Below are 26014 nucleotides of genomic sequence, written 5' to 3' on the forward strand. Positions count from 1 at the left end.
GGAGGAGGGGGGGGGGGGGGGGGCATGCTCCTGTGGGATGCTCCATCCACCCCAGCATCACAGCATTCACAAGCTGTGCCTGGTACCCCAAGGTATGTAGAAAAAACATTTAAAGCTGTGTCTATGGCCAAATTACTGATTCTCCAAATCAGCACTGAATCTTCAGATTCAGATTCGGCCACTTTGAATCGGGGATAGTGATCCGAATCAACAAATCAAATCACTGTCCCTGATTCAGGCCAAATCTGAATCCAAATCGAATACAACCCATTGTATGTTATAGCATCTGACAATTTAACAAGTTCTGAAAGAGGATTGGACAAACTCATGCATGGTAGGCCCATCAGTGGATATTTAACAGGATAGTGGGGATGAAATTTACAAAATAGGGTTCCCTGGGCCTCTGAATAGTGTAAGTGAAGAAGGAAAAGGGACAGATCAGTCTGGATAAGACCCACATATACACTCTTCCCATTAGAATCCACTTTGACACTGTGAAGCGTAGGATACTGGGCTAGATGGACCTGTAGTCTTACACAGTATAGCACTCGTTGGGCATATCCAGACAAGCGTGCACATGTGATTTGTGGTGCTGCAGACCCATCTGCGGCACGGCAAACTGCACACACAGGTATTCCCCACACTGCTAATTTGCAGCAGGGGAGTGTTGGTACTGGGAAATCTATTGATACTGTTTTTTGATACTGGGAAATCCTGGTGTCAGAAAAAACCATGGGGCAGCACATGTGGCGCCAGTGGGCGCCACCCAAAACCAGAGCCTGGCTGGCCAGAGCCAGGCTTCAGCTGCCAGCCAGGCTCTGTGCACCTGGATCACCACCAGTGAAGCGCCAGGAGGCCCCCAGGGCACCAGATAAGGCTGCTGAGGCCAGCCCAGGTGCTGGCCCTAGCCTTTCCTATCTACCCAGGACAACTTGCTCCATAACCGAACATGTGTGCAGGGGCATTGCCCAGGGACAACTAGCCATGGCACATACTTATGCTGCTGCTAGTTGTCCCCAGGAAATGCACCTTCCTGCTTGTGAGGACAAGCCCCTTACATTCTTAAGTACAGCCAGTTCAACTATATCTCCTTTGGAGTATCTACTTAAGGGCAGGAGAATGTTCTGCTCCATCCTACCTCTAGGACTTCATGCACTACATCTACCAGCAGTGGGGAAGGCAGCCCAAATAATAACTTAGTTCCAAGGCTCTTGCCAGATAATTACATCCCTTGTTCCACCTCCTTTCTAAAATACATGCTCCAACAACTTGTGCTTCTTTTGTAACAGGCCTTTCTTTCGGCCATGGATTGATGTAAAATCAAGAAGGGCTAAGCTGTGCTCTGAACTACATACATAGTGGCCCCCAACTTTGCTATGGCTGATGGTGGAAGACTTTAAACTGACTGCAGTCTTGGTCATACAATGAGAAACAAAATGGATCAGATTTAACTCTGAGCTTTTGCTAAATCACAAGCAGAGGTTCATTGATAGATGTCCTCCTTTTACAGGTGACCTAATTTTGCATTCCTTTATGGTACAAGGAGGAAAGCACTGGTCACATATTCAATGAAGGAGCATATCCAAACAACATGTCCACACTCCATTATCTAGGTGTTAAATGTGGGCAGAGGGAACACCTCTGCTTTGGCCATGGAATAAACTGCATAAGAGCAAAACCAAAAAGAGCACTTTATATTGCATTTATCATCATACAAATAGTGTCCATCAAGATCAGTAACAGGTTAATACTATTACACACCACAAAACAATTGCTACCATGCATGCCGGTGCTTTTAAAGTTGACCCTTTGCTTTTGCCACATCCATTCAGTGAACAGAGATTTACACATGTACTCCATTAAGGGGAACAAATCAGACACCCTTAAATCACAACCAATGCACTGTCAAAATAAACACTTTATATTCAATACCAATATCATGCCCCACATCATTTTGTCAAATAGTATATTTAAAATACCACAAATGTCAATTTTCCTGTGTATTTAAGAACTTCTTTTTGCTATCTGGTTACTGTTAGATTATATTGTACAGAAATGGAGACAGTAACACTTCCCTCCTGTACACTCCTCTTCCTCCTTTTCTCCTAGAAAGCCTGGCAGACCTTGTGGTTGATGGTCAGGAAATCTGGGTTCAGTGCCTAGCTCTGACACAGATTTACTATGTGGCTTTGGTTAAATCATTTAGAGCAGAAACCTATTTCACCCAGTGGTGACCCAAGAATAGCTTGTACCAAGTACCAACTCTGTGTTACCTGACTGAAACATAGAAGTAGGTTTGGAGTATTGTTATAGCCGTGATGGCCCAGGAAATCTATGACAGGCAATGGTGTGTTTCATTGGACCAACTGTATAGTTGGGAGAGATGTTGGCCAAGAGCCCTTCTTCATACGCTGTGCCCAAAAATTTGTCCAACATCCCCCTTGATTATACAGCTTGTCCAGTGAAAGGTATCACCAAAACCCCTTGCCTAAAGGGTAGAAATGATTCTATTACCCACTTTAGATATGTAATATTTCCTTTATAGGAACAGGATCACCTTCCCAAGATGTGCAGATATCTCTGTATTCCTGTAAGGGAGAGCACTTACATGCTCAGAAGTGGCATTAGAATTGCTCCTAAAATTTACTGTATTTTCTTGCCTATAAACCCCACTCCACCTGCTCCAAACCAATTGAGTAAAATTGGAATGCCTATTATATGCAAGGAAAAGGCTCCCCATGGGTATGGATGTTTGGCAGCAAGGGCAGGGGGCAGGAGCAGTGGCTGTATTAATTGCCATGGCTCTGGGAGCCATGGCAATTAATGCTGCCATCACTCCCCACCACCAGCTTGGTGGAGGTGGCGTGCCGAGTCTGAGCCCATGTGCACTGGCTCTCAGGCTATGTGCTTTCTCAGGCCTGTCATGCAACTCCAGAGACAGTGTACAGGGTTGAATACACCACATAGCCCCCCAGTGCCACCATGGCCTGAACTGACCCAGCCTTGCTGTGCAGCCCCCAGCATGCTGTAGCTGGATCAGGCCTAGCCCCGCTGCATGGTCCTCTGCGCCACCACAGCTGTATCAGGCCAAGTCATGGGGTCAGGACTGATCTACAGCCCCCAGCACCAGCATGGAACCCCAGCTGCCAACCCCCGCAAGCCCTCAGCCCCAGCATGCAGCTCCTGGCTCCCAACCCGCAGCCCAGCATGTGGCTTACCATCCTCCAGTCTCAAGCCCCAAAGATCCCCTCAGATATTTACCTGTACACCAAGTTAAGATTCATTTTCCTTCCTGGGGCCTTCCAAAGTAGTATACATATTATATTTGGGGACAGGTTATATGTGAGAAGATACAGTATTTGAGTAATTTGGAGTTGGTACAGTACATTTATTAGTATTATTATTCCTGCATTGCAGAGTCCCTAAAAGCCTAGGGAACATAGGGAATAAGGTGTAGAGAAGTTTACCATCTGCAGAACTCAGCTACACATTTTGACATTCCAAATAAAATCCCAAACAGTTATAAAATGGTTGTAAAAGTTAAAAGAAGAGCAGATTGGCATCAATAGCAGCAATTTTACGTTACTATGCTGTATGCTAATCACTAATCAGAGATCCAGATGGTACTGGCTTATACAAATTTCCTCATTTTGTGGCTGCTATTGGTATGTGTGTGTGTGTGTGTGTGTATACACACACACACACACACACACGTGAGTGTGCATGCGCACACACACACATCTATATGCATAAATACATGCACATTGGTGAATTATTGCCTTTTTTCATTTTATGCCCTTTACCTAACAGCTGTGGCTTAGTTTATATGGCTTTTAGTCTTCTTCAGCAGCATATCTGCACCTAGAAAAGCAGTATATGCAGCAGCTACAGAAGATAAGCAGCACTAGCACAGTATGGCTAACAATGAGAACACCAACTGCAAAAATGTACAGGATTTTGTCACAGTAATCCTGGGGCTGGTGGAAAGGTGGGATGAAATTTGGCAGGTAAACAGAAAACACCCAATAGTTCCCCAGTATGAACCAGATAAAGAGAAAGAGGCTGAGGGTAAGATGGATGTAGTATTTGTGAGCATTCTGCCTCCATGGGTATTCGTCGTCATCGTCATCATCAATCATGACAGATTTGGAAAGCAGGTGCCTCATCCTAGTGGAGTCATATAGCAGAAGGGTCACCTGCACATAGTAGAGAAATGAAAGGTGAAAAAACAGAGCTACTTGCATTGAAAGGTCAAATCTGTGAAGTGCTGAATGCCCTCAGCCCTCATTAACTTAAGTAGCATCGAAGGGCACACAGCCTCTCTCAAGAACAACACAGTATGGCCAAAGCAATCAGGACTCATAGTAGAGGTGATATCCTTTGTTAGACCAACTAGATTTTTGCAAAAAAAAAAATCTTTAATTGCAAGCTTTCAGGTACAAACACCCTTCTTCAGGCATAGGAGAAAAGACTGTAAAAGTTCTCCTGGGTAGAAATGAAAGTTCATATTTTATAGGAGAGTTGAAGGTGTGGTAATGCCTCCTGTTTGGAACAGTTCATTTTATATGCATATTAGGCTCAGAGAAAGGTTGGAATAGTCTGTTTACCCCGAAGTTGTTTGGTGGTAAACAGGAGATAATTATATTTCTTTATGGTGTTTCATATTTCACAGAGCAGTAAATTTCTACCCGGAAGAACTTTTACAATCTTTTCTCCTATGCCTGAAGAAGGGTGTTTGTACCCAAAAGCTTGCAATTAAAGAATTTTTTTTTGCAAAAATCTAGTTGGTCTAAAAAAGATGTCACCTCTACCATGAGACCTGATTGCTTTTACCTCTAGACCAGGTATCCAGCTACAACCTGGGAACCTGACAGTATGGTCAGACACACTTTCTAAGACAGCAGAGTAACAGTGAACATTGCAGATACTTTAAACAAATTAAGTTTTTCTGTATCAAAAATATATTATCCGGGATGGGTAAATGAACTTGAATAAAATAATATATTAAGCAAACTTTGAACAAAATACTCCCTTAACCTTGTCTGATATTGGAAATAATGCTGTTAAACTTCATTTAATTGTGCATTTCCTCACATGGCTGCATTACCTCATTACAACCAAGACAAGTAGGGAAATAAACAGAATACTGCCAAGAAGGCTGGGCTGTCCACTCAAACAAGAAGTGATGGAGATCTCCCAAGAACATCTTCCCTTGAAAAATTCCTAGTTTAATTTTGTGAGAACAAGTAACCTGGTTAGAGTGCAGATAAGCTTGCAGCCTTTTAGCTGGTTATTAAGCCTCTGAACTGAGTAAGCCAGGACCTTCTCCTCAGTTTGGTGAGTGAAATAGAATTTATCCCATAGATTGTTGGAAGAGGGCTATGTTAAAAAAACCCTGCTCAAATCAAAGAACGATGATCAAGCAAACTGTCAGGTATAAAATGTAAGACACAATCCTGCTTCTGCTGAAGCCAGAGTCAGAACCATCTTTGACTTCAGTAGGAGAAGCATCAGATCCTCTGAGCGTATTATTCACCATGAAAAAACCCAACTAAAATTAATTGCTAATAGCTACCACTTTTATGGATAATAGTTAAGAGCTAATAGAATAGTTTTATTACTAATAAGAATTCATAGGAATCCTAGTCAGCAATATTAGGACTGCCTCAAATGTTATTAGCAGTCACTGAGTTGTAAATTAGCTTTTGACAATGAATACAAATATTCAATTTGGTTTCAAGTAATCAGATCAAAACTGTGGAAGTCAGCATTGCTGATGAGGAGCACAATTCCTTGTAATGAACATTTTCTCCCAATTCTGATTTAATTTCCCTAAAGGAAAACTTAACTATTATTGAATTAACTCTCTAATTATCGCATCCCTACTGAAAAGTCCAACAGAGCAACCAAATGACTAAGCATTTAACCAGTGGAATTCATGCACAGCAAATCTTTTTTAACACATTTATTTACTTTCTTTCCTGCATTTCAAGTCCCTTGAAGGGGGCTATTCATTTCCCAGGAGTGGACCATCTCCTTGTGTTCTAGCCAGGGCTTCTGCTTTGGTGAAGCATGAGCAGAGGTTGATCCAAAGGGGGGTGCAGTAGTGTGGCTGCACTCCCCCCTTTTGGATTTGTGAGCCCCACAGGAGGCTCCTGCTCAAAGGCACACCTCCTCCTCTCTCTTTCCCCCATTTTTCTGCCTGCCTTTTCCTGCTGCCCCATGGGTAGGAAAGCACCAGAGCCATTGCTTCCCCCTGTATGGGGGCTGGGCTCAGCTAGGGATGGGAGCAATGGCAGCCCGCCTGTTCTGGAACTGGGCAGGCTGGGAGGAACTACGCTCCAGCAGCCCTGTTGCCGCTATCCCCTCCTCTGCTGAGCCCAGCCCCTGCTCAGCCTGGCTGGCTCTGGAGAAAGGAATGGAGAAAGCAGCAATGACACACAGTGGAGAGTGGGGGAAGAGGAGGGGAGGGACATGCCTCGGAGCAGGAAAGAGGGAAGGGAGAGGGGATTTTCACCTGCCTTAGGGACTTTTAAGAGTCCCCAGAGGCTCCCACAGTGTGGTCTACCCACGCTGGTGGGGGTAAAGAGCAGGGGGCTTTTCCACACCCCACTTTGGAAAAGACTGGATCCGCCCCTGGGCAGGAGTTTCCTCACTACTTTGCCCCGTGTCTGTTCTCTCTATTCTTGTTTGCAATGACTATGCTAGTGGTTCAGTTTCAGCAGAGAGGCAGCTGGATAATGGCTGTGCTGATTAGAGACCTATGCTAGGAACAAAAGAGGTCCTCATTTAAACCTTCTCTGGTTGAAGGTGGCGTAGAATGCAGGCCCTCTAGCATTGCAAGGGAGTGCCCTAGTCATGGGTACAAAAAGAGGGAAGAATAGACACAGTTTCTTTCCTGAGACTAATCCAGTAGTCATGGGTTTTTGGCCAACTCCATTTTTATGCATCCACATCCATTACCTGTCCACAAGGGGTACATGTATGTGCTATGGCTGCTACTGTGCAGGTTTAGTTGATGCAAGTATGTAGTCTTCCATGGACACAGGGCTGTATGTCCAGTAATAGAATAACCCTGATCATGTAAGTCAGTGAAATAACTAGGATGGGGTGTGTGGGGCAACTGTCTCTGACACCAACTTGGGAGGAAGGGGTGAAAAAAAGTGGCTGCTTCTGGCAGTCACACGACTGCAATCATGGTTGCAGTGGCAACTGGAATTTTCTGCTGCTAGTGTTAAGTGTCAACATGCCCTGAAATTATAAGGAAAGAACAGAATACTGGCACAAGAGGGTGATCTTTCTTCTTGTCCTTGCAAAAGCAAGAAGCCAGAGTTAGGTGGAATGGAGCAGGATGTACTTAGGTAAGGTTCATAACTATGAATGCAAGCACCACCATGCCTGGCATTTTGTCTGTGCCCAGAGTCACAGTAGTTTCTATCACATAGCACAGTGCACCCTAGAGGTAAGTAAATACTATGCTTGTGGCTTGCATAGCACCATCACCCCTCCCTTCCCTTCATCCAAAGTGTGCACCCTAAGGTTTCACAGAGATGAAGTAACTGGCAGAACTAGGCCTGTACTTTATGGCTGTTGAAGTAGTGGACACTGCCATTAAGTGTAGTCCAACCAGTGCCAAATAATGTCCTGTAATGTTGCTCTCGTACATGGATCAACACTTCACAGCCCTGTGCCTCACCTATCATTGGCCATGATACTTCCTCCACTGGTTTTGCTGTTAGCAGCATTCATACCATAGTCAAGCAAACTCAGCTCCTTACTTGCTATACTTATAGACAAGTCCATGTACAGAGTTGGCCAGCTGAGACTGTTGCCCAGGGGACAGCCATTGCAGAGCAGCCACAAGGACAAGATGGTGAATGTACAAGTTAGGTGTAACAGAGCAGACCAGAACCCCCAAGCCATTGAAATGCCCAGGCACCAGTGCCACAAAAGTAAGGCATGACTGTTTGAGATAGTGTTTTAGAAACCAGTATCTCAAAGTACTGCTCTTTGTACAGCATGATCAGATCACCAGAATTTCCCTCCTCTTACAAAGTTTTAGTGTCCTATCCCAGCCATTGGTATAGGTATATTACTTTTCATTCCTGCTTCTTCACACATTCAAGGACAGCAATGATGGCATTTATCTTTGAACCAGACTAGATGGAGGCTTATTCAACATTGCAAGGTTTAGAGCAAAAACCAAATTGAAAAAACTGTTTTTTTCAACAAGAGATTTCTTGTTTGCAGATGGCACAGCCTTTGTTGCTCACTGTGAATCTTCCCTGTGCAATTTCTTGGGCAGATTTTCTGAATCATGCAAGAGCTTTGGGATGGCAGTTAGTCTCAAAAAGACTATAATCGTGTACCAAAGGGTGAAAGAACCAATACCTGACATCACTATGGAGGGTAAATCTCTTGGTGTCTTTGACTGTTTTTGCTACTTGGGTTCTACAATCAGCAGAAATCTTGACCTTCAGACTGCACTAACAGAACCAGAAGAGCAGTTAAAACTTTTGGCTATTACAGAACATGCATGGAATAACAGCAAACTATCAGCTAAGGTGAAGATACAAATCTACAAGACTTGTGTGCTGTCATCCCTGCTTTATGGTTCAGAAACATGGACTACATATGCTAGGCACATCAAGAGACTGAACAGTTTTCATATGAGATGTCTGCATAAAATCCTGAAAATAAAGTAGGAGGACAGAATACCAAACACAAAGGTACTGGAGCACGCAGGACTGACACACTTAGAAACCACTATCAAGAAGAAAAGTTGCAATGGATTGATCACGTCAGGAGAATGGGAGGAGACCATATCCCCAAGAATATTTTGTATAGTGAAATTTGAGATGACTCGAGAAAGTGGGGTCACCCTCTATGGTGGTACCACAATGTGTGCAAAAATGATATGAAGTCATTCCAACATCAATGTAGAAAGCTGGGAGGAGCACACAGAATCCCATCAAATCCGGAGGGAACTTCTGGCACTGGGTGCAGTTCAGCATGAAGCATCTTTGATCCAGAGAATGAAAGCAAAGTGAGAAAGAAGAAAGCAGCGTGCTGTCAACTTGGACTCCAACTCAGACAACACATGGATCTATGAAACTTGTAACAAGTTGTGGAGCTCTCAAATTGGGCTTGTCAGCCACAAACAGATTCATCAGGCATCTGACTAGACATCTAACATGTACATGTACACCATGATACAGAGGATCAATGGTTGCCTACTACATCTGTGCCAGCCATTGTCATTGCTATTTGGCTCACCTGAACTCGTGGATCAAAGAAACAATGTCAGCCAATGAGAAACAAATGCACCTTTACAGTTTCTGTTTGGCTAAGAAGCACAGTTCTCCTCTGGATACAACAGCAGGTCAAGCACAGTAGAGTGAGTAGTTGATATCTACTGTAATAATATCTACCAAACAATATGATTCATCCCAGTTCAATCATTTGATAAAAAGGAAAATCAGGACATTTTATACGTAGAGTAATTGGGAATTATCATCCTGTGATAACATTCAGTTGGTTTGACATTGGCTCTCAATTAATCAGATAAATCTATTGTAAATTCTTCAGTACCTGTATGAACACAGTGTATTTAAAACATCCCGTACTATGTAAAAACAAAAGATGTTTTACACATGGAAGGCACAGTACCTTTAAACTGCCGACAACACCACCCACCAACAGATATAAGGGAATTAGTGGTTGTATAGGGCAATCTTCCAAAAACTTCATTCCTGAGTAGCAAAAACATGCTGTTATTATTTTCAGTGACCAAAAGGTTGCTTGGTGGTTTACAGAAAGAACAAAAGATGTAGTTAGGGGAAGGTTGTACTTACATCTATGCCTCTGATTCATTGTCCATTGAAGTCAATGGAACTGAATGAAATGGGCTTTGCATCAGACACTATGCAAATGAAGATAATGAACAAACAAAAGGCAGGGATGGGAAGAGATAGAACAAAAGTCACAACACCAGGATTCCAGGATTACTCATGGGAGCCATGTATACAAGCAGACAGCTCCATCTCCATTCATTTTTAAGTGATTATTAGCTAGAGCTGGTCATATAAATTCCAGTGAAATATGTTTCATCTGAATGGGTTTGTTGAAATCAAAACATCTTGAGGATGTGGTCAGGTATTGACAAACTTCCAGCAGACCCAAGCAAGATTCTGATAGAAGTTTCAGCCAGCTCATCCTCCTGGCTCCAGGGAAGCCTACAAAGCTGGGAGCACTGCAGCTTGGGAGACAGCGCTCCCGGGGTTTCCAGGGTTCCTGGCAGGCTCCTATACTGTAAGTTCTGAACCCAAGGACCTGAGAACTGCTGACGTCCATGGACTGAATGTAACATAGGTCTTAACAGTTTTCAGGCCACCACTGAAAAGCAGCTGTGAAATTGACCAAACTCTTCTTAGCTCGGCAGTCAAGTTCAGGTTTTCTGTGGGAATCTTGCCAATTTCAGTCAGCCGGAGCGTTCCCTGCTCTGCTCCAGTCTGCCCTGCAGACTGCCAGGTCTCCAAAGAGCATGGCAGGGACAGGCAGCACAGTGGTAGATAGGGCAAGGAACAGAAAGCAGAGCAGCAGATCTGGCAGGGAGCACAGGGCAGACAGCAGAGCAGCAGCTTGCACAAAGAGCACAGAACGGGGAGCAGAAAGCAGAGCAGTAGACCAAACAATGGAAAGGCACTGGAGTAGCACTCAGGGAGAGTATGGAGCTAACTCATAGCCTGCCTGCCAAAAACATTGGCCCTTACTGATGTAAAATATTTCATCTTGATGTTCCCAAAACAAAATGGGGGGAGGGGGGGATTTTAGTTTTGCATTGATTTTTAAGATTTTGACTTTTCATCCCAATTTGGGACAAAAAACCATGTTTGGTTATATAAACCGTTTCATTGAATGGAAATTCAGTTTTCTAAGTAACTGAGTTATTAAGTCACTTTTGTGTGTAACATGATAGAAGTGACTCTTAGAAAGATTTGTGAGGAGAAAATCATGGTGACTTAGAATAGGGGTTGTCAACTAGGGGTATGTACCCCCAGGGGTACTTGGAAAGGGGCTAGGAGGTACACATGAGTGGACGGAGCACCGCCACCCACCACCCCACGCTACCGTCTCCCAGGAGCAGGGCCAAGGGGGGGCCGAGAGCCCTCAGGTACCGCCCAGCCAGCTGGATGCAGGGGGTGGGGAGCAAGCACACGGCAGCCACCGCTGCCATCCACCACCCCACGCTGCCACTGCCTCCACTGCCTACAGGTGCAAGCCCCCTCCCCCCTGCCGCACCCCCCCAGCTCCATGTCCAACCGCCACCCACTCTGCCAGAAGTGTACCCAGAAGGGGTCCACTCTTCAAAAAAATGTTGAAAATCCCTGACTTAGAAAATAGGTTTTGGGACGGAATTCCAGGGATGTGGGATAGGGAAGATCAAGATAAAGCAGAATAATACAATTATTTTTAAAGTACTTATATTAGGTCAATAATAGATATATATTTCTTGTTGACAACAAGTCAATTGCAACAATGAGAACTAGACCATGACCACTACACCTTGCATTCAGTATTTATTGGATGGACAGCAGTGATGAAGTTTCTACCCCAGCAGGGGCAGGGACTGGGGCTAGAAGCCACGGGTTCTTCACAGCTAGAGCAACAGCCATCTCACTGAGCTACATATACTGTGGATTGTGCTTGTCCTCCTGGTTCCACATATCTCCCTCTCATGGCTACCCAGTGGGTCAGCTCCAAGAGGAGGGTTGGAGAGCACACTGGCTAATGGCTAGCCTAAGGCCTAGTGGTTAGAACACAGTGCTGGGGAGCAAAAGATGTAGGTTTAAACCTCCATCCTTATGTCAGGGAGCCCTAGAATGTAGGTCTGCTTCCTGGATGAGTGCCCTAGCTACGAATCTACTCTCCCCCACCACCCTGAGGTGCAGGGTCAATACTTTGCTGCCTGATGGAACAGATTCCCAAACTAGGTGTAAGTGCCAAAAAACAAGTATGTGGTTGGGGAAAAGCTATTTAGAGGTGTCAAAGAAAATAGAAGTCTGACCTTCATCTAAATATCAAGCAAAAATTTCGGCAGTGTTAGGCTGTGGAAGAGTTACCCAAGGGAAGCATCTGACAGAGAACATAGGAAATGTACTGTTGGGAATAGTCCATCATTGTCAGGGACACCGTAGGGTCTAATGGCTCCTTCCATCCCCAATTTCACCTTCGGAATGTTTAACAAAAAAAAAAAGTCATTCCTATTCGTTACAAATTGAAAGTAGGCAAATAACCTGGTGGGGGGGAGAAGGTTAAATGATGTCAGATAGCTATAATGGGGAAAAAGTAGCTTGGCCTCCTTTATGAATATCAATTTGCACTATTATTTATAAAGCTGCAGACTTTTTTTTAATACCTAACTATTCATCTCTGAAGGTTAAATAACACCACTATAATCTTTCTGTTAACATTCAAAAAATATCTGGCAATTATCCCTTTGAGAAAACAGGGCCAAAATGCTTAGATGCCCATCAATAATTTAGATTACTGGAAATCAAGTCATTCATTGTGACCAATCATTGTAACAGACCATTATCAAAGAATCAAAGTCTCTAGCTTGGCTAATAAATGTCTGCATTTTGCCTTGACATTTAATTTTCCCCAAAATGCTTTTGCAGATACGTAGCTGGAGGAAACCAATATCTTCTGACAACACCGTATTACATTGACATTATGTCTTAATTTCAACAAGTCATGAAAAAAAGAACTCTGGGTCTAATGTGGGAAGATACCCAAGACTGTAGGCTAATATCATAGAATAAATTCCACATTTTCCCATAGATGTTAAATATATTAAAATATATTACTGGGAAAGGGATATTAGAAATAAAAGGTCAGATTGCAGCCCCCACCCCCTTGCTGAAGGCTGTCTGCCAATGTGTAAATTATGCAGTAATGAAAGTTATAACTTCCTAAGCCTGCATGGAACCCTGCCACCCTGGGGCATATATGCCCCAAGGCAAGGCACAATGTACAAGTAGCAATTTGAAGTTATGGCCAGCTCTAGCCATCCCTAGAGCTCATCCCTGGAGGCATATTAGCCTGTGCAAGGACGGGGAGTGTGTGATGAGCAGCTGGAGCACGGGGGTGGGGGCGGGATGAGCAGCTGGAGCGTGGAGCTAGTGGTGTATGGTGGCCACAGCAGGGCCTGTACAGCACTGTCTGCAGGGCCCTCCGAAGTGCAGGGCCCAGGGTGGTTGCCCTGATTCGCACTCCCCCTAGGGACGGCTCTGATGTAATTAATGTTCAGTTGCACCATTGTTCCTTAATAACAATCACAATGAAATAATTCTCTATATATAAAGGGCTCACCCCGCCCCCCCCACCACCAGCCCTGCTCCTTGGAAGCAGCAGCAGTACAGGGTGGTGGCAGTGTGGCACTGGTCTCACTCCCCCTTCTGTCCCCTCTGTCCCCACCGTCATCTAGTGAATTGCCAATCAAGAATGACAGCAGGGATGGAGCTGCGCCCCATGAGGGTGGGGACAGAGCACTGCCATGAAGGTGGGGATGGAGTTGGGGGGGCAAGGTAAGCATCGCTGGCCTCACTCCACCCCTCCATCCCCTCTGTCCCCACCATCATCTAGTGATGGAGTACCACCATGATGGTGGGGATGGAAGGAACGGAGTGTGGGGGAGTGAGGCCAGCACCATGCTGCCACCACCCCACACCACCGCCACCTCCAAGGAGCAGGGCTGGGGAGAGGGGGTGAGGCCACCACTTGGAGGCAGTGGTGGTGTGGGGTGCTGGTGGAGGGGGATGGAGGGAATAGCAGGGCAAGTTTGCCCCCTCCTCCATTCCTAGAAGGCAGTGGTGGGGGAGGGTGGTGGGTGGCAGCGCTCTGTCCCCCCCCGCCCACCCGCTCCCCCCATCATTCTTGATGGGCAATTCGCTAGTGTATTATAAAATCTGCATATGACAGTGAGCTGGGAGGGGTGGCAAGTGCTTTCAAGGGCAGGATTAAAAGTCAAAATTATCTTGATTAACTGGAGAAAACAAATAAAAATGAAATACAAGAAAGGCACATTCAAGTTGCTCAACTTGGGAGGGAGAAATCAAATGCACAAACACAACTCAGAGAACAATTAGTTTGGCAGCAGTACTGTAGAAAAGGCTCTGGAGTTGCAGGGGATGAAAAACTGAATAAGAATCAACAGTGTGTTGCTGCTATTGTATAAAATGCAAACCACAATCCAGATCAGGGGCTCTCGACCTTTATTGAATCAAGGCACCTCTCCTTAGGCTCAAGGCACCTCTTAGAAAATGCCAGCTTAGTTTTCACTCCTTTTTTGTTTACGGAAAAATAACATATCAATTTTCCTGTTCCAAAGGACTCAGAAAGACCACAGCAGGTCAGAATGGTTTTAACACTATGGGTTCTTATTTGGAATCTCTGGGTTTATCTTGTGAACCATGTTTGTGCACTACCAGTCTAAACACGGTGTAGCACCCTGAGGCATCCCTGAAGGGATCTGGAGGCACCCCAGGGTGCTGCATCACCTTGGTTGAGAATCTGTTCTAGAAAGTCCTGACAGCAGAGGTGCACCAGCGCAGCTCAGTGCCTGAGGTAGCGACATGATGGTGCCCAGCCACCACTCCCCACATTGCTTTGGCTGCAGCAGCAGCTGGGGTCTCAGCTTCCCTCTGCATCCTCCAGTTCCAGCTTCCTGCCCCAACCCCACAGGGCAGGGCAGAGTGGCACAGTCCACAGGGCTGAGGGGGCTCATGTCCCAGGGCACCTGAGCAGCACTGGGCAGCAGGGAAGTCCCTGGCTGGGGAGCTGGGGTGGGGGTAGGGGCTGCCACTGGACCACTGAGATGCAGGGAGGGGTCTGTGATGTGCAGCCTTGGGGAGACTCTGGCCCCTGCTGGTGTGGCCTGTGCTGCTTGTGGCTCCTGGCTGCTTAGCAGTCAGACAGCCCTGGATTAAATGACTTCTTGAGGTCCCTTCCAGCTCTTCACTTCTGTGATGTCTGATTTTCTTAATAAAAGGAACATCTCAGTGGCCTTACAGGCATCCTCTCCTCTATTGAGTCTGAGCTAGTTGCAGCAGTCATGCTGTGCACACCTACAGCTATGCGCCAGACCCTTGCTGCTGGGGCCCGGTGGTAGACTAAGGTAGTGATTCTCCACCAGAGTGCTGCAAAATCCTTTGAGGGATGCCACAGCACCCAGTCCCTGTGAGAGGAGGTAAACCCTATGCCTGCCCAGCATCCTGGCAGCACTCTCTGCAGCCTCTCCCACCAGCTCTGTGAGCATGGGAGGAGCAGGGGAATGAGCTGTGAAATCACAAAAATAATTATCTTTTTCTGCAAGCTTTTCTTAGTTGGTCTAATAAAAAGTATCATCTCTAAACCAAGGGGGCCTAGAATTTTGCATTTCTTTTTGTCTCAGACCAACACAGCTATGAAATATATCCATAAATCTGAAGGGTAGTTCAATGTTCTCATTGTTTAGAGGTGATATCAGCTAAAAAAAAGGGATGATTCATAGGCAAATGCTGTATACTGCACTAGATTTTGTTCACCAAAAATTTAACAACATGTTCAAGTTCTTTTATTCAGGCTACAAATGCAGGATAAAACTGCACTTGTACCTGTTTCTGGGTATTTATCATTATTAAGAGTATACTTTTGACACTTTCCAAGTAGAATATCAGAAACTGAGCAAAATCCTCTTAGATTTACTTAAAAGAATAACTCCATTAGAGGCAAGAGGACCATCACATGGGTTATTTGGCTATTATCTAAGTTTTCTGATGCCCCTATGAAGTAGACAGGTATATACAATGATCCCTATTTATAATTAGAACAATTTAGGCAGAGAGGTTAGGTACTTTGTGCAAGGAGTCATTGTTAGTTTTGGAAGCAGAATTCAGGAGTTCCTGGTTGTCTGCCAGTGACTACCATGCTCAGATATCTGAAGCCAAAATCACCACACAGTCTTAAAAGGCTAAAAATATAGTGCAGAGTGATTAAGACAGTGATCGAATTGTACTGTCCAATAGAATTGATGTTTGGCAGACTTCCCTACGTAACTCAGGCAATACCTGTCTAGGGCTTTTCCCAAGCTAATATCAACAACTATATCAAGGTGAGCGACAGTTTTATGACATGGACAAACATATGTAATGACTTGCCACATTTGGGTAAACTTTGGTCAAAAGCCAGATTCAAACACATCTTTAAATAGGCTCCACTAACATACTACATGACTAGGGGTTTAAAAACTCCAATTTTTAAATGCTTTTTTTGACAGATACCTTACCTGTAAAAGCCATGGACAATGGTAAAGCAAGGAAAGCAAGAAGACCAAAAATAAAGCATGCTGTAAAGAAAAAACAGAATGCTGGGTTATTCCACTGATAGTATTTTAAAGAAGACAATCTCTTACATGCTTTTTCTTGAAATGTATGTATGAACAGTGTCAATGATCTAATGTGCTGGATAAAATGAGAACTTTTTCTGTACCCAATGGAGTCGGGGGTGACCAGACTGTCGGGTATTTCACTTGCTGGCATCAAACACTACCAAACCTAGACTTCTGGTGGCCCTGGGCAAACTTTTAGTATCGGGCTCCCATTTGCCAGAGATAATCATCATCATCAGGCAATGGAAAAAATTATCATTTCTGGGACCCCTTTCTGTCCGGGCCCCAGGCAGCCACCCAGTTCGCCAATGTCTGTGCCTGGCCCTGGCATCAAATTTTAAAGCACTTTAGCAATCTCATGACTTAAGAGCAGGCAGTAATGGCCTGTTCACTAGGGTCCTGGAATCTTTCCACTTAACCCAGATTGGCTGACGGCTGCTCCATCACTTTCCCAAAAATTCAAGCTTTTGCAAGGTTTGAGCCCTTAAACTGTAACAATTTTTTTCCATATGCAGCCTAATGCAGCAGTGGTTTTCTACCTCTGCAAAAGGACAAAAACAATAGCAACATGAGAAGCATGAACTGTCTGTCCCTATTTATTTCCAAAGCTGCCAGCTCTAAACCTGATGATAATTAAGGTCATTCTGCACTGTTAAAAATGACTGTAAAAATGTTATCCTGGAGGTCCATGCTTAGTGCATCTCCACGATACTGTTTCAAATTGTTCCATCTGTTAAAAGATACCTGTGGTCCTAAAGGAGCAAAAAGGGGATGAGGCATGGTCTGGAAAGTTGGTAAAAAGTCACCAACAAGAAGTGGAGTATGATGCTCTTTTGGAGATTTGAGTTCACCAAATATGAACCTCAATGTAAACATTTAGGGCTGGTTGAGGGCCACAAAGTTGTTGAGTTTAGTTCTCAAAAAGCTATACAGAATGTGAACTGTAGCCTTTCCCCTTCTGTTGCACAAATATCTATGTCATTTCTCAGTGCTAGAACTGATGCAGCCCCACCCCCTTTACTATTGGTATTATCACTCCTAGAGATTATACACCGCTTCCTATTTGTAGGTATCAAAGTGCTTTACAAAGAAAGGTAAGTACCATTATCTCTGCTTCACAGAAAGCGAAACAGGGACAGAGGGATATTGAAACTTAATTGAGATCCACGGCAGAGCTGCTAGGAGAATCCAAGTCCCCTGCTTCCCAAGCCAGCATCTACACATGGAAACACACTGCCCCCTATGCGTTGACTTAGCTTTATCAGTAAGGTGTTGATATCCTTCAGTCCTTCAGAATCATCTTTGTAAAAAAGTAACACATATATATATAACTCATAAATATATAACTCATAAACTCATAAACAATAAGGACTGAAAATATTTTGAGATGGAGAAAGTTTTGTTTAACCTTCCTCATTCCCTTTTTTAACTTGCAGTCTCCCATCTCTTTTCCTTGAACATTGCCAAGTGCAAAAGTTCTCTCCCTGTTTCAGTTGTCCCCTACATTGTGACTAAGCTCTTTGAAACAGTCTTCAGGAACAGTCTCTCATTATAACAATTCTGCACAGTATCTTGCATTTCACTGAATGCTAAGTTCTATGCAAAGACCTCTTGCTGTTACATTATTCAGACCATTATTCAAATATACTGGAGTGATTTTCATTAAAATAGGGTTGGGCTCTAAATACTACTTGGGAACATTACCTTCAAATACTTCTAGTTGCCTGGGTAACTTCATTTATCTAGTATTCTAAAGCATGTGGTTCAGGTGTTCAATAGCTCCATTGATTCTCTAGTGTTACCAGTGAGTATTGTCTGATCATCATTTTGCTACACTAGGGTAACTCACTGAGTGTTGATCAACTCTCACACTGCCACTTACCTCCCCCCACCCTTCCTGCCTTCACCAGTGGGTATATAATAACAACAGTCGGAAGAAGATTTATGTTGTTTCTTAAATGTACAGTTGATATTCTCTCTGATCCCTAGATATACTGCAGTATACTCTGTAAATGGCTCAGCGGAGCTTATGTACATGTAGAATTGCACACCTGGCGCACAGGTGCATGGTTTTGTATTTGTCTGCTGTCTGTCCAACAGCCTGATTTTGGACAGGAAAAAGGGGAAGCAAGGAGTACTTACAGCTAAAGAGAGAAAGATAATGGCTCATTAATTCTCTTCCCTAAGCAGACACTGGGAATGTATTTACTTATTATCTCCCCATTCAGTCTCATCCTCTTAGGTCTTGAATTGAAGGGGCAGATGCATTATCTAGGAATGTTTCCAGATCCATTTTTAATAAAGTGAGACACTCAACAATTGCCTACACCACTGACAAGGTTCTGCAGTCAGTCACAACGTCGCCAGCACTAAAGACTGTTTTCTGTGATACTTCCGTCATATAAATGTTCTTCCAAAAGTATAGGCAGATGTGGGCTGAATTTGTCTGACTTGTGCTGCCCCTTTCTAGACTAAAGACAAGTTGCCCAAGAAATCCTTGTTTGAATTGGCATGGGGTAGCACAAACAGTACTGGCCTCATGGGTGTGGGCAACACTAGGGCAAAGAGAAGGTCACTATTTGTGAAATGGTAACATTTTTTTATGTGGGGGATGGCACTTCTTCACAGCTGGCCTACACTGCAGGATCCCATCCCCAGAGAAAAGGCAAGAAATGGAACCTTATACTCTGAGAACAGGCTTACAGGACAAGGTTTTCCAGGCCATCTGCTTTTCCAAGGTTGGCTCAGAAGAAGCCATGTGCTGGGAGCCTAATCTGGGCAACTAGATAGCACAGTGTTTCCCAACCTTTTCCAGGCCAAGGCACACTTACATTAATAAAAATTTTCTGTGGCACACCTGTTAAGGCATTCCCCATCCTCATACCTATTGTAGCTCATTGCCATGGCAAAATTCCACGGCACACCTGACCACTTCTGATGGCACACGTCTGTGCCGTGGCACACTGGTTGGGAAACACTGAGATAGCATAGTCAGGAAAGCCCTCTGTTCTGCAACATACAGTTGGGCTTCAGGGAGGATGAGAGAACATATATTGGGAACACGTTATGGATAGGACAAGGAAATGGGTGCTTTGGAAGAGCTTGTGTTCTGGAAACCCATCCTAGAGTTTGGATGCTATGAGCTCTCTGAACTTTGGAGTCCATAGACAAATCTGAATTGTGGGCACAGAGCCTCAGTGCTTAGGCCCCACACTGACCCTTCTCTTCAGATAAGTTAACAAGGTCTGATCTGTCTCTGTGTGACTCTCCACATTAACCCATGCAGCTTTGATAAATGAGTTTGAAATCCATTTTAACTTGACAGCTCCAAGTCAAGTGGTGGGATCCAGGGACCCAGCTGGAGGGCAGATGAGGTGGCTGCCATTTGGAGCTCGGAGAATGCGCTTTGACAGTTCAAAGCGGGCCACCACAAAACGCACATCTGGGCGATAGCTGCTCAGATGGCAGAGTGGGAACACCAGAAGACATGACAGCAGTGTCACCTAAAAGCCAACTGTGCAGCCATGACCCACTGACAGCTGGCCCAGAGGTGCAGGAGGCTCTGCTGCAGTGCCTGTACCACAACCCAGGAGCTTGTGCAGTCTCCATCTGGGTCAGGCAGGCTTGCAGACATGGGGCCGCAGATCCAAGGGGGTGGATGCTGTCGCAGGTGTGCAGCAGGTCAGAGCCAGGCAACAGCTCCCACTGCCAGACTGTGACAGTGGGTAGAGGGTGCAGGGGCCACTCTAGGTTAGGGCTGCTTCAGCTGTCCAGCTGGCACAAGGGGCTAGTGTCCCCAGATACCAACTGGCTGGGCCTCAGAAGCTCCTGGTGGCAAGTAGCCCTGAGCTGCTCACCAGGGCAACTTTTATACAGGTGCTGGCCCCAGCCTCTAGATCCCCCTGGTTGAAGATCCGGGAGAAGCTGAATAGGGCCAGTTTGCCCCAAGTGGAACAATTTGCCCTACACCAAAGTGCATGTTCAGGTACGTGTGCTGAAGCACAAACCTCTGGCACAAATTTGAGCTACTACTATTTGAACTGCTGGAAGCACACACGCCTGCGTTTGTGGACATGTCCAAACAGTGCTATTGGTGAGATTTAAAAAAATGGCTGAGGAAAAATCCTATGCACTTGGCTTGTGGCTATGGTTTGAAAAATTCCCAAGAGAACAGACATGAACCCCTTTGGCTGCGTTCACATGCATGTGGGCATTTGGTCCCCGGGAATGCCGCGCTTTGTTGTGCAGCAAGTTAGCCCAGGCGGGGGTAGGGGAAGCTGGGGCCAGCACTAAGATGGCCCCAGTAGCCCTACTTGTGGTCCTGCAGGCCGCCTAGGGCTGCAACAGTGGCAATTCTGCTGCACAGAACCTGGCCAGCAGCCACAATGCAGCTCAGGTCAGCTGGGCTCTGCTTTTGAGCAGTGTTCAATGCCCAGGCATGCGCTGCTACACTTTTTTTTCCTGCTGGTTTTTTAGACCCCTGGATATCCAGATGCACTACTGGGCATCTGAATGTGCAATATGTGGTGTGTTTTGTGTGTGCCACATATCGCACATGTTTGCAGTGCCACATACCGCATGGCCACGCTTGTCTGGGTGCAGCCCTTGAGGCCTTGGGTTTAACTGGAATAAATCAGTATCTTTTCCTGGCCACACTTTTTCCGTTGGACCCATATGCTGTTTGTTCTACAGGCAGCTAGATTTCTCTCACAGGACTCAGCTGTACTTTGCTAAGAGCAAAGCCATCTTTTTTATTGGACTTGACCAACTTTCAAGTGGTTTCCACAGTTACCTAAGGGCTTGTCTATGTGGGGAATTTAGTACACAGTCAGGAAACATGTGAGTTTACAGCTTCCTGTTCACTTCTCTCTAATTCCCTGTGTGGACAATTTTAGCAAGCCATCATCTCATTGATCCCTCATGGTAAGGATGATCACTCCCACAAGTCAAAAAAAGGGTTGTAGATGACTCCATTGATGGCTAATTGGTATTGGTTATTGTAGTAGCTGTTGGATCAATGAGAGAAGCCTGTGTGTCACTTGTTTTATGTGAGAACGCTGTTGCACATTGGCAACTGCATGGATCTTGGCAGAGGAGAAACCTGTGTCCAGTGGCAAGGAGATCCAAGACAATTGGGATTACTCTTCTGTAGCCTTCATCCACCTTTATAGCCATTGAGACATATGCTTTCTGCAGCCGCATTGCGATCTTTTACATCATCTGCCTGCTTCTTGTTTACAACAATATGAGGCTGATTACACCAATATAAATAAGGTCTCTATTCAAGCTCCTTGTGCAGCCTAAAAGTGTCCACACAAAAGGTCTAATGGAAAAGAAGCTAATGTATTGTAAGTTTATATCCTAATTTATTGTGCAGTAACCTCCCTTTTTAGACATGCCTTGAGTGTTTCCCCTTGAGGGTTAGCAATGTACCATACAGCAACATGTAAACTGGCAGTGCAGCAGACACGAATGCACAATGGGTGGATGTATTTATCAATATTTTATTGCTTTACTGTAATTAGAGTTATCCTCTAGAGCACTACCAGGGATCTGAAGAAAAGATACAATACAGTGAGCAGCATGTGAAGAAAAGTGGGAAATGGCTTAGGGGATTTCATCTTTAGGTCATCAATTTGATTCCTGCAAATTATTTCTTCGGTAGGGACGTGTTGGGCAATTATGAATACTGCCAGCCCTTCTGGGCCCATGATAACAAAATGGCAAGACAATGAGTGGGATTTAAAGAAGGAGAATACAAAAGTCTTGAAGAAAGAAACTTAATAGGAACCAAATTAGATCTGTTTAGCATGGCTAAGCAAAGGCCAACTCAGATACAACTATTATAAGTGTACAAAAAGTATAAACACCAGAAAAGGGACTTCTTTAGGCAGTCCTAGAAGGCATAAATATGGTAGGATGAATAGGATGAACTTGAGCAATGGACAGACTAGGCTGAATATCAGAAAAAAATTTAACTAGTGTGATCTATTAGTGGAACAGTCTCTCAGACAGGAGGATGGCCTGTCCTTCAGCGATTTAAAACTGGACAGTTTAAATTTAACAGAAACATAAAGCTCTTCAATAAGGTCCTGATCCTGAAGACATGTGACTTTGCAGACCTGAGTGATTACTTTGGGTGAAATTCACCCCATGTGAGAGCAGTCACAAGACCTGAAAGAGCTCAGCTTTTGTCACCTAGCAAAGCAAAGGCTGAGAGATGCTGTGATTACTGCCTATAAATATATCAGCAGGGAAAATACTAGGGAGGGATAAGAGCTAATTAAGGTGAAAGTGTTAGCACAAGAATAAATAGGTGTATACCAGAGTAACAATGACTGGAGGAACAAAATACAGTTTGGAGACACCATCTGATTCCTTCTTCATGCTGATCTGAGTTTTGCATTGAAATATAATGAAGAGCCTTGCCCTGGGTAAATAAAAATAAAGGCATTCTTGGAACTCAGAATCTGGGCTGATGTGAGCTGCCTCGCACTGCTGTAATTCCATGAACTTCTGTGGAGTTACTCCTTATGTAAGCCAGGCCACATGCAATGAGAATCAATTCCATTCTTTTAAAAATTTATAACGGACCATTTATTCCATCAATCGTCATTAAAGCCCCAGCGGCACTATAATGCCAATAGAAAGCAGCAATATTTTGCTTGTAACTGATAGGAACAGAAATCTGAGAATATATTGCCCCTGCCTCTTATTTTGACTGCCTCTGAAGGGCAAAAGCAATGACTAAAATTCTCCAGTGTGCATGATTTCCTCAGGCTGAGCCATCACGCTGCCTGCTGCCCAGCTAGTTGAATTTAAAACAGTGGAGGTGCTGCTCTAACCTGTGCACCATGCTCCCAGCTTCCAAGAAGGTTTCTGGGCATAACAGAGGCCAGCGTGTTCTGGAGCCACCCTGCTCACTGCTCCCTATGTTCTTTATTGGTATGGGTAAAAAAAGAAGCCTTCTAACCTAACTCTATGGTTGCTGGGAGCAGTCCAGCACTAAGGGACTTCTGTCTGCTTTTTTTTTTTCTAACTTCTTTTTGGCACTGGAGTCATACAATAAGTAGACTCCAGTGAATCTGGCACAGAAAAGTTTCTTATACTTCTCAAGAGTGTAAGTTTGTCATTTTTTTCAAGCTAAAAAGTAGCTGACCCAGATGCCTACTTAGATAAGAGACCTCTGTAACTTGGTAGGGCTTTGAAATTAATGCAGGCAGTTTGAACTCATTTCCTGGTATCTCCTCAAGGGAGAAGGTTAAATTTAACTGAGGTCCTTGTTGTACAATTTGATGGGGTAGCAGACAAAACCTTTCCTTCTGAGTGTGGCTGAACTGCTTTCAGTTTGGCCATGTGAGGGTACAGCAGAAGAACTGGATAGGAGGTTGACAGAAATCCTTAGCTACTCTCTTGGCAATGAGTACTTTCAAAGTGTAATTGGGTCTGTGCTTTTCATCATAATCTTTGTAGCAGACTATCTTCAAGGCTTTTGCAGATTTGTATGGAGAATTTTGATAGGCAGCAAGGCATTAAGTGGCTTAATCACTAATGGAAGCTTCTTTTTAATTTTTCAGAAACCACTTTCAATTGGAGCCAAAGGCACTCATAGATAAGACCCCAAGGTGGCAGCCACTGACTGATAAATAAAGCAATTTGTGTGGGTGAAGTTTCCATTACAGTGAGTGGTCAAATTATATTAATAATTTTTCCTGTTTCTTATAACTGAAGGGATTTGGAAAATGTTGTTGCTTGCAAGTATAGATGCAAAAGTTTTTGTTAGCAACAGCTCACATCATCAGATTCTAGCAGCATCTGGACACATAAAATGCTAGCTTCTGCACTGTTCATGAAAGCTTATGCAGCTCTGATTTTGTTAGTCTGTAAGGTGCACCTCTACCCTGCCTGCCTAACACAGCTAATTACCTTTTAGAGAACATGCTCAATATTGGTACACTATTATAAAGTGTTAGATTGATTTTCAAGCTGGCCAAGTTGATTTTAAAGCCCTGACTTACATAGGTCTAGGCTATCCTGGAGAATTCCTCCATCAATGTTACTGTTATTCTTCACACTCAGGGAAAAGGATTAGTCTACCTTAGCACCCTAGAGCCTTAGTTGCGGGGGGCTGGACCCGATGATCTTGTGAGGTCCCTTGCAGCCCCTAACAATCTATGACTGTATGGACCAGATGTCCCTTGTGATGGGCCCTATGAAAACATAGGACAAAAAAAAAGAGTCCTTGCCCCCCAAAAGCTTACAAGCTAAAGTACACACATCTGACCAAAACTGCCTTTTGGAAATTTGGTCAATGTGCTCTGGATCAGAGGCTGGTTGTGATTTTGCTATGTGGAGCGGGATGCCAAGCAGCTGGACGTGCAGGCTGTGGGACTCATTTCAGAAGGCATCATCCTGCACTATTTTTCATAGATGTTCTCTAGTTTAAATCTATATAGAAGCATATATAAAGCCCCATCTAGGGGATGGGGCAAGGGGAGGGAGAGAACTGAGGCTGACTGCAAGGGCAGGACATTCTGAGGCATTTTTAATTGCAGGGTGTTTTCTATCATTGTGCATTGCCCCAACCACCACAGCAAGAGAAGTGCTTTATAATTACAATTATTATTACAGCTCTATGTATCAGTCTTTCACGCTAGAAACATATACAGGAAGGAAGGAAGATGGAAGATGCATCCAATGGAAACTTCAAGGAGAATTTAAATATGCATATTTTAATCACTTCAATGAAATGACATGCCTTCTCCTGAAAAATGTACAATAAGTTTTTCAGCCTGATGAAGGGTTTTTGAACCCAAAAGCTTGCCTAATAACTATTCTCCAACTATTCAGGTTGGTCTAATAAAAAATATCAAATTCACCCAAGGAACCTTGTCTGCCAATATGCTTTTCAGTACCCAGACCCAAGTTTTATATCATATCAGCAATGTGCCTCCCAACACCCTACTGGGACACAAGGCTACTGCTGAGTCAGAAAGTCAGAAGCCTGACAACCCCTCGTCTGTGTAAGGTCCAGGATTGAATCCTGCAGTGTGCTGAGCAGCAACTTTGAAGTACCAAGTGATTTTTGGTAGGAGTTGATACTGGCTGTACTTTGCAGAAGTAAGTTATTAGGCCTTCATGCAAAGCTCAGCGCCCTATTGACTTACCTGGGCTGTGGCCAGAGGCTTCCTTTACAAATTCGAATAGTTAACTGCAGAGCTCTGGACATCCTAGAGCTGTAACTTACCATTGCTGGCAATTTTTGATATGCATCGGTGACAAGCTTTCTCCAGACCAGCAGCCATTCTTGAGCACCTTCTGGTATAGCTTGAGGGAGAGAAATAATGACGTTATTAAAATAAGCAGTGTTGGTTTTAGTGAACAAAATACTCTGGCCCAGAATCACCCATGCTCTTTAGCTGACTTGGCTAGCTTAGAAACCCACAGCAGTCATAAAGGAGCTTGCTGGAGTAGCACAAACCAGCCAGAGTACAGTAGAATAAATTTCCTCCATTGAATTAATCCAGTGACATTTATGTAACTGAAAGGAATATGTGTATGAAAGAAGTACCATGCATAGTAAAA

At 44.3% G+C, this 26014-nt stretch overlaps 1 protein-coding gene across 1 annotated transcript; it reads right to left on the reverse strand.

Moving 5' to 3' along the window:
* Positions 1–3833: 3833 nt before the first annotated feature.
* Positions 3834–25734, reverse strand: TMEM272 (transmembrane protein 272). Its single transcript, XM_025207185.1, has 4 exons — positions 25677–25734; positions 16328–16387; positions 9670–9752; positions 3834–4196 (listed from the first exon to the last, which is right to left on the reverse strand). The coding sequence occupies exons 1-4, from the start codon at positions 25732–25734 to the stop codon at positions 3834–3836; spliced, it is 564 nt and encodes a 187-aa protein (XP_025062970.1).
* Between the last annotated feature and the right edge of the window lie 280 nt (positions 25735–26014).

This window comes from Alligator sinensis, unplaced genomic scaffold (assembly GCF_000455745.1).
Source record: "Alligator sinensis unplaced genomic scaffold, ASM45574v1 scaffold324_1, whole genome shotgun sequence".
Classification (NCBI taxonomy): domain Eukaryota; kingdom Metazoa; phylum Chordata; order Crocodylia; family Alligatoridae; genus Alligator; species Alligator sinensis.